At 36.8% G+C, this 9,246-nt stretch overlaps 2 protein-coding genes across 2 annotated transcripts; both read right to left on the reverse strand.

Annotated features, from left to right (window-relative positions):
• Positions 1–575: 575 nt before the first annotated feature.
• LOC129579548 (uncharacterized) lies at positions 576–4,927 on the reverse strand. Its single transcript, XM_055469698.1, has 4 exons — positions 4,099–4,927; positions 3,151–4,019; positions 2,996–3,058; positions 576–2,846 (listed from the first exon to the last, which is right to left on the reverse strand). The coding sequence occupies exons 1-4, from the start codon at positions 4,592–4,594 to the stop codon at positions 1,425–1,427; spliced, it is 2,850 nt and encodes a 949-aa protein (XP_055325673.1). The 5' UTR covers positions 4,595–4,927; the 3' UTR covers positions 576–1,424.
• Positions 4,928–6,833: 1,906 nt separating this feature from the next.
• LOC129579557 (cytochrome P450 4d2-like) lies at positions 6,834–8,672 on the reverse strand. Its single transcript, XM_055469707.1, has 5 exons — positions 8,666–8,672; positions 8,075–8,534; positions 7,608–7,929; positions 7,298–7,538; positions 6,834–7,174 (listed from the first exon to the last, which is right to left on the reverse strand). Exons 1-5 carry the CDS (start codon positions 8,670–8,672, stop codon positions 6,834–6,836), a joined length of 1,371 nt encoding a protein of 456 aa, XP_055325682.1.
• Positions 8,673–9,246: the final 574 nt, after the last annotated feature.

Consider the following 9,246-nt stretch of genomic DNA (forward strand, 5'->3'; position numbering starts at 1 on the left):
AGTAAAATAAACTAACAGACTTACTATATATTTATAATCACTAAAATGCATGTATTTACATACAATACTTGATAGAACAGTGTTCAATATATCGTTTTCAATTAAGCAAATCATTCCCCCTATCAGTTTTTCATTTGATACACCGTTTTTGGATGAAATTGAAAAATCCTCAGAAATTAGAAAACTCCGCAAATTGGAAATGGTCTCGGGACATTTCATTTCTAATTTGCGGGGGCGTACTGTAGTTCATTTGCTCATTTATTCCCAAGATGTCGATCGCTTTAATCAAAGCAAAAAATGAACAGAATTGAATTTTCTTTATAAAATTGATATTCGAATGTTTTGAATTGTGTAGAAATTGAGAACCAATTTGAAATTTGACCCAAACTACCTTTTGTTTGATTTTATCAATAAACGTAATTCTCATTTCAACTCAATTGTTTTTTAACATAATAACATAGTTTTTATTAAAGAAGAGGTATATTTCGATGAACTTAGATGACGAACGGAATTCTGATTTTATTATTTTATTATTTTACCTCGAATTTCCCTCATTCAAATCAATAAATTCCAAGAACTTTTGAAATCGATTTATTTGGTTTTTTTTTTATCAACATTAACCACTTTTTTTATAATTTGATGAAATCGATCAATTGATTGATGTATCTTTAATCAGAATTCTATTATTGAGACGTAAAAGAACGCAAGTTTGTCCAACTTCGTAGCAATAAAGAGAAGTATGTTTGATGACAACTAAAAATGGTTAAAAGAATGTATGTTCGTTTTTAGCGGGTCCTCGCGGTTTTTCATGGTTTCCGCAGAACTGATAAGAGATAACAACTTAGTGTCTTCGGCAAAGTTGTATTACTCGAGGTCTTCTATAACATCGCTGAAGACAGTTATCTGTTATCAGTTCCGCGAAAAGCGCGAAGAATGATATGAAAAAAAAGTTCTATATAAAATTTGCTTTTTCATGTGCGCGAATTGCGCGCAACTGATAAGAGTTACCTGTCTTCAGCAATGTTATAGAAGACCTCGAGAACTACAACTTTGCCGAGATACCATGCTGTTATCTCTTATCAGTTGCGCGAGAACTGTGAAGACCGCGGAGGCTAGACGGCACTACAACATACTTTCTTTTAACGCAGATAGAAAACATACTTTTCTTTTCAAAAATATAAATCGAGAAAAAAACATAAATTCTTTTACGTCTCACGAATAAGTCCTTATGTTAGCTTTGATTTTTGTTAATTTAAATTTTTGATCATTTCAATGTATGAGTAAACAAGAAATCACATAAGCGGATTTCATTTACATAAGAAAAATGTAGTCATGGTCATACATATATTCAAACGATAACGAATAAATCTTAAATTCTAATTGGTTTCGGTTGTAACTCATTAATTTTAAGGCCAAAAAACTTCCTACTCAAACTGTTCATCATTCGAATAGATTTGTTTTTGCCACATTTTCTTCTTGTTGACGTACTGCAGACAAGCTTTCAGTTGATGTTTCTTCTTTCGTCCATCGCAAATTCGTCTTTCGCAAAAGTCACACGAGAACTTTTGTTTGATTGTTCCATATTTGAAGCGATTGTTGGCGAATGGGATGTGACTATGATTTATGGTGTGATGTTCCTTGAAGCTGTGTTTCATACACCATGCATCGCATAAACCACATTTATATACTTTCCCAATTTTGGCAGCATTGATTCGAGGATGGCTCAAATTCATGTGGTTTTCGAGATGTTCTTCCTTCAATCGCTTGTGACACAATTTGCATCGCTTCTTAGTGACCATCAATTCAAAAGTAACATTACTCGGTGACATTTCTTTGGGGCATTTCAAACGGTGTCGCTCTAGGTATTTTTCCAGTAAGCTCGTAGCATTGCAGGCATTGCACTTGAACATTTTGACTGGATCCTTACGGACAACTGGCATGTGCTCAATATTTTTGCTGATCAACTGTCCATTTTGACCGACGCACGTGTATTCGACCAAAGGGTGACTTTGATGCATATGCTCGGCAAATTTATTCGGCCAAAACCAGCTTTCACACAGACACTGAACCTTTTCACGTGTAACGCTCATATGGTAATCGATTTCAACGACAGCCTTGTGATATTGACGAGAATGATTTATGAGTTGGTCCTTCAATAAACCACTCGCACTGCAATAGCCACATTTGTACAACTCCACGATGGTTGTCTGAAAGCGATGAACCAGCTGTGGCCTGGGTGCTGAACGAGTTCGAACAGAGGTGGGTGTGTCCATACCCGTGTCCATAGCACTTCTGTTATAAACACAATCACGTCGAACATGTGAATGGAATCGTATTTTGTGTGCCTTTAGTTGACCTTCTTTCATATGTTTGTCGCAAACATTACATTTGTCTCGATGGGTGTTGCCAATCAAGTGGAAGATATTGGTGTCGGTCGGAATTTTGTCATGTTTCTTCGAATGGTGTTCGATTAAATTCTGCTCCATAATATCACCTGCTCCACAAACCAGGCATTTGTACAGTTTTAAGATGACTGTGTTCGAGCTTTCATGGACTAGGAATAGTTCATTAGTTTCAGAATCGCATGATACTTTTTCATCTTTCAAAACATCTGGATGAACCCGACGCATGTGGCCTTCGAGGCGACCTCCTTTCATTTCTGCACAGCAAATTTCGCATTTTACCCCTTTGCCTTTGGTACTCAGCACAAAATCTTGATCGGTTGCTGGAATATCTGAATGTAGTTTTGCACGATGCTTAGCCATATTTTGCTCATTGACACCGTCAGCCCCGCAAATGACGCATTTGTACAACTTTGGTGGAGGTGTGTGCTCAATATTCATGATCTAAATGTAGAAGAGAAGTATTTTGGCGTGAATCTTTGAGTTGAAAAATGTTCTTTTGCCATTTTTGGTGATATCAACAAAATCAATCGTATTGATTTGTTGAACTATGTAAATAGATTCACTATTTTAACGCCTTTTAAATTGCTTACTTTTTGCACAGACGCCTTCTGCTTGCCCGGAATGACCTTCATCACCTCATTTATAGACATCACCTGTGTGGAACAAAAACAAGAACAAAACCTTCAATATTGACAAGTCATACAGAACGAATTTGATTTAGTAAATTTGAGGTTAGGTTGTTTACCTTTGTTTTATCCGAATTGGCATTGTCACTGTCTGATGAGTCTTGTTCATCGATACCAGTGGCTCCCATCGACGACTTAGTTCGTGTGGAGATCAATATCTGTGAATGAACTTGTTTTGAATGTTCAATGAATTGTTCTTCATCGACGCGTTGACCACAAACTGAACAATGCCCGTACACGATCGTCTCGATCAATTCGAATGTATTTTGGGGTATTGTACAAAGTACACCGTGGTTCTTGAAAGGGTGTTCCATGAACTGATCTTCGGTAATTCCACTGCGATGACAGACCATGCATCGATAATATTTGATAGTCTCCTTGTGTACCAAAGCCAGATTATGCAAGTACTTTTGTGAGGGCTGTTTTTGAAATGGTCTCTTTTTCGATAGTTTCTCTTTCCATAGCTTCTTCTCGAGTAGCTTCTCTTTCAATTGCTTTTCTCTCAATAGCTTCTCTTCCAATTGTTTCTTTTCCAACCGTTGTTTTTCCAATGCTTGTTTCTTCAAGAGCTCTTCTGCACAAGTTTCACAAACATTTTGATCCAATGGCCCCGCCTGATTCGATGGATTGGCAGCATTATTGTTGTATCGTCTAAGGCTTCTAGCACCACAGGTCTGGCAATCGAATGGATTCAACACAGTCCATTCAGACTGTTCGCTGGTGCTCTCTTTAACCAACTCATTTTGGTCGATGCATGAACTTGTTTGTTGTTTGTACTCTTGGAAATTTTTAGCATCAAAGAGCATATTCCTATGCTTACTAAAATGATGGCCTTCCAAGCCATCTTCTCGAATTTTGTTTTTGCGGCATAGTTTGCATTCAAACATTTTTGGTTCAACTGTTGGAAGATTTTTGTTCATTGTGGCAGCTAAATCAAAACAGAATCCATTGTTATGGGTTAATGGACAATTCAAATTGATCCAATTAATTGCTCAGAAATCAATTACCTCTTTGACCCGCAATTGGTCCGGCGTTGTGGTGTAATGTTGTCGCTAGCATGCGATTCGATGTGGCGTTTTGGTGTACGTTAGTCGTAGACATCGAACATTGCTCAAAGCTCACAGCTGCATGTGTGGGTTTATCTTTTATTGCGACAAGTTTGAAAATATTTTGGTCGATTGGAATGTCCTTGTGCCGTTTCAAATGATGGTTCTTGATGTCATTTTCTGTGATATGCCTAGCATTGCACACGACACAGCCGAAAATTTTTATTTGAGTTGAGGTGAATTCAACGAGTTTGAAGATATTTTGATCGTGTGGTATGTCGGCATGCCATTTTTCATGGTGATTTTTAGTATCTTTTTCAACGATACTTCGAAGATTGCAGACGATACAATCGTATAAATTGATTCGAACCTCACTCGGTGTTTGCTTGAGGATCGTTTGCCGGTTATCAATTGAGTCTTTGTCAGCGACAGCACCCATCGTACTATGCTTGCGCATACAATTATTTTCACACCGAAGAAAACCATCAAAACACTCGTTTTGAATTATCAAACAATTGGTTCTCGTTTATCCTTCAATGAATACGCTTCTCTCGTTTATCGGCCGTCAATAAATTTATGGCCTTTTGTTCGAGCAACACCGTCTTTGTAATAAAATGGATTTGGATTTATTTTGATCGAATTTTTTTGCTCTGTACTGAACAACAAATAATTGTGGTTTCTCCGATCTGATGTGAAACTTCATTGATACACTTTATTTTGGCGGTCGAAATGTCAACAAAATATGCGCTTCACACAAGCGTTCTCACTGAATACAAACAAAACCAACATTGTTGTTGTTGTTGCCGAAGCAACAGGTTTTTACATCTGTATTTTGTGACGTTTGGCGCTGTTGTAGAGGGTTTCTGCTTGGAATGAACATAAATAGCGCACAGTTTGAATTTTTTTTTCAATATTATTTTCATTGAATGGACAATGGACATTTTTATTGAAATGTATAGACTTAAGCTCAGAAGATCAATACAATAAAAGAAATTGATTGATATGGATGGCAATTGCTAAAAAAAAAAATCAAACAACAGAAATCAGAGTTTTAAATTGACTTCCCTTTCATTTTTAAATCCCACGGAGAACAGCTGCTTTAGATAATAAATGTCAAGTTTTATTGCTCGTGTTTACTTTGCAAACAAATAAACTTGTAATTAAGCGATTAACTCTAAAGTAAACTCGGTTTATCGCAATCGTGAGTCACGATTCCGGGTTTTGTTGATTAAATTCGTGAAAAAATTATCGTGTTTATTTAAGAAAAGAAATTTATCACATTACCTCAGAAATTTTACTCAATTTTATTTCATGTGAAACTAAACAAGTTCTTATCTTTAGTTTGCACATCGCAATTTGTTTGCTCACCTGTTCCCAAGATGTCAATCATTTTTACCAAAGTAGAAAATAAACATGATCGCAAGCCGGGTTTTATCCACGGTGCTGCCGGTATCGTTCGAGCCAAAAAAGATCCAAAGACCACAAGTCAGTTGGCTCTTCCAAGTGATTATAAATATTTGTCGTGTTTGTTGCCACGAAGGAGTGTCGATTGGTTCGAACGTTTACAAAGTTTCAAAGTTCGTCCCGAAGACGTTTGAATCATTGGATTTATCGAAACTGGTAGGAAAATTTCTATAAAATTTTGAAATCATCAAACGAAAAATAAAAATTTACGACAGATTTTGTTCATGAGGTGAAGAGTGAAGGCAAAGAATTTACAAGAAAAAATGACGAATTTTGTGAATGAATGTTCTGGCGCAAATCAATTTTCTAAATTAAAGGTATGGACAAAGGTGTTGTTGCATTAGATGCGTTACCGTCTCCGCGTATGATAAAGTCACACTTGCCGGCCTATTTGCTTCCAAATGAGATATGGACGGTTCAAGCGAAAATCATTTGCATGAGTCGAGATCTCAAGGACGTAGCAATTTAAATGTTACACATGGCACAAAATCATATAAACCCGTTCCTCGGCGACGCACATGAATTCTTCTATGGATTTTATAACGATTATGTTGTTTTTGGTCCATTTTACGCACACAATCAAAGCTATTTTCAACTCCGTAATTTGGATCATCTTTTGTTTATAAGTTATGAAGAAATGTCGGCTGATACGCTGACCGTCGTGAAACGGGTGACTGAGTTTCTAGGGTGTTCGTACGGCGATGTAGATTTACAGTGATTGATTCAATACGCTATATTCGAAAAAATGCGAGAAAAAATCGATTTGGATCAAACGAAGCTATAGGTTACAAATAAGTATACGCACGATGTCTATAGGCTTGTTTTGTATAAGGTAAGGTTGATTGGTTGGGTTATCTTAACGTCAATCGATTCCATAGGTTCTGTCGCAAAGGGACTGTTGGCAGCTATCGAGATGAAATGAGTGAAGAGGACATAACCAATTTCAATGAATGGACGATAAGAAAAAAGAAAGACTGGATGATGGTTTAAAGTAAATTATGGTTATGAAATGGAATGGAATCGATACAAATGTCTATGAATAAAATTAACCAATCGAGTATGGAAATTATAACAGTAAACTTTCTTTTCTAAGTAAATTTAGATTATGTTTTATTCTTTTTATTACGAAAATTGATAAAGATTATAATTCTAGGAGTAACAATTGAAAATGCACATATATAAAAAAAAACACTTAATTAAAAACGGATTATTGCCATTCTATTCAACTCGCCTTAACATTGCACATCGTCCCTGAGCTTGAATGCCATTTGAAATCCATTGACCGACCGAGAGACGAGTCCATTTTGAATAATTGGATCTTCACCCATTTCGACCAATTCATACTGTTGCAACACACGTGCGAGGACCGTTTTCATGCTGAACATGGCAAATTTCTTGCCAATACAGTCTCTTTTCCCCGCACTGAATGGAGCATAGGTGAAGTGGTTAAAGTTCGTCGAAGCAAATCTCTCCGGGCAAAAAGCATCCGGATTAGTGAAATATTTCGGGTTTCGCATCATCATGCCAAGGTATAATCGAACGTCTACGCCAGCGGGAATTATACGGCCGTCATCTGAAAATGTAAACGAATCGTAGAGATTAAAGGTCAAGATCAATTACAAGATAAAAAAAAGTACCAATAAAAGTAAAAACCGAAACTTAAAACGGTTTCATTCATCAAGATAAAATTGCATACCTAATTTCAAGTCACGATCTATATTTCTTCCAATTATTGTTACTGCTGGATATAAACGCAACGTTTCTTTCAGGACCAATTCCATGTATTTCAGTTCAAGTAGTTGCTCATAAGTTATCGGGCTGTTTTTTTCACCGCCAAAAACATCTTTTATTTCACCGTAGACTTGGTCTTGGACATGCTTGTGTCGCGATAATAAGAACAGCGCTATCGAAATCGTGAATGCAGTCGTATCTTGACCCTTCAATAAAAATGACACATTCCATGAGTTTTCGATAATCATCTCGGAAAATAATATTTGAACACCTACCCCAATCATTAAGGTGTGCATCTGATCCAAAATGTCTTCATTTGAAAGTGGCTCACCGTCGATAGCCGACTGTAAAAGTGTATCAACAAAACACATCGCCTTCGCCTTTCCGCCATCCTCTTGATCCACGCTATCACTATTATTGGCCGTGTTCTGTTGTAACAAGAATTTGCGCCGATTTTCGATGACTTGCATTGCAAAATCGCGTGCAATCGCCATATTTTCGTCATGAAGTCGTTTCTCGCGCACAGCAAATGTTGAGAATAGAATATCGAACCGTTTCCAATAGCTGCTGATACGTTTGACGCACAAACGCGTTAATCTGCAAATGTATGTAGAAAAAAGTGTTATCAAATTTACACGCAAAACTACAATTTTAAAAAGACAATCACTTATTCGATAAACTAAAAAGCATTTCTATCTACAATCTAATGAAGAATAATAAAATTCGATTCACCATCACATACGTATTATTAGCTTGAATGTATGCACTATTGTGTGTGACTTGATCGTTGGACTGTAAACCCATTGACGTCTCCATGAGTATATCACCGGCGAGCCGTTCTATCGAATGATTGATATCAATCAATTGGCCATCGCATCGATCTTTCATCAATCCAACGAATATCTGTGACTTTTTATCGAATATGTCAACAAATCCTTTGAACATATTCATGGCGGTGAACGCTGGCTGTATGATTTTCCGTTGACCACGCCATTTATTCACCGGACTGCAAATCAAACCGTTGCCAGCCACTGCCCGAAGAATTGAATAATGGGTCGCTTTCTCCAAGTAGCTCGTTGAATTACCCAAAATTTTCTCGCACACCTTCGGGTCCATCGTAGCCACAATATATTTTGCAAGCCCTTTCAATTGAAACGTTTCTCCGTATTTTTCGAATGCTTCCACTTCACGACGCTTCATTTCTGAATGGAAAACGGGAAAGAAGTTCATGTAAATCAATAAAAAAATCTTTTTATAAATTATCAACTCAATTTGAATAGTATTTTTAATTCAAATGAGCTTCTGAGCATCTTAAAAAATTCAAATTTCAAACCTTCCATATCCGTAGTGAAGAAATTGAAAATATTCCCGACAATTGGACTGGGCTTAGGGCCTGGGAAACTCTGAAAGGGAATCGCCTTTCCTTTTTTTTCCTTCGGAATCCAATACTTCACCAACCACAAATATATCGCAAAGACCACCACGTAGAAGAAGATCATTTTCACTAACTCTCTGTAAGACTTTTACTTTCTTCAATTCTTTCAACTCTGTAATGAATTCATCTGCCGACTTGCTCCTTTTTATATACATTTTATCGGAACACATTCATAAAATGTTTTTTATCTGGTCGTATACTACTATCATCATAGTGAGGCTGCAATGCGTAGCTTCTCAGGAAAAGAGATTAAATTTAAAAACATCATAAACATTTTATGAACCGAATTCTTTTGCGTATGTTCACTCAAAGCAGACGTACTCGCTGTAAGGAGACAGTTGAATGTTGTGCTTGATAAGTACCCAGACACTAATGACGCGAAGGCGTAATTTTGTTATTGGAATCATTGTGTTATGTGCGACCACACAATATGGCCCATTATTTACCTAAGTCAAAATGCTTACCAAATTCTGTGTTTA

The sequence above is a fragment of the Sitodiplosis mosellana genome, unplaced genomic scaffold, assembly GCF_009176505.1.
Source record: "Sitodiplosis mosellana isolate CC-2019 unplaced genomic scaffold, AAFC_SMos_1.0 Smas_scaffold_6242, whole genome shotgun sequence".
Lineage (NCBI taxonomy): Eukaryota > Metazoa > Arthropoda > Insecta > Diptera > Cecidomyiidae > Sitodiplosis > Sitodiplosis mosellana.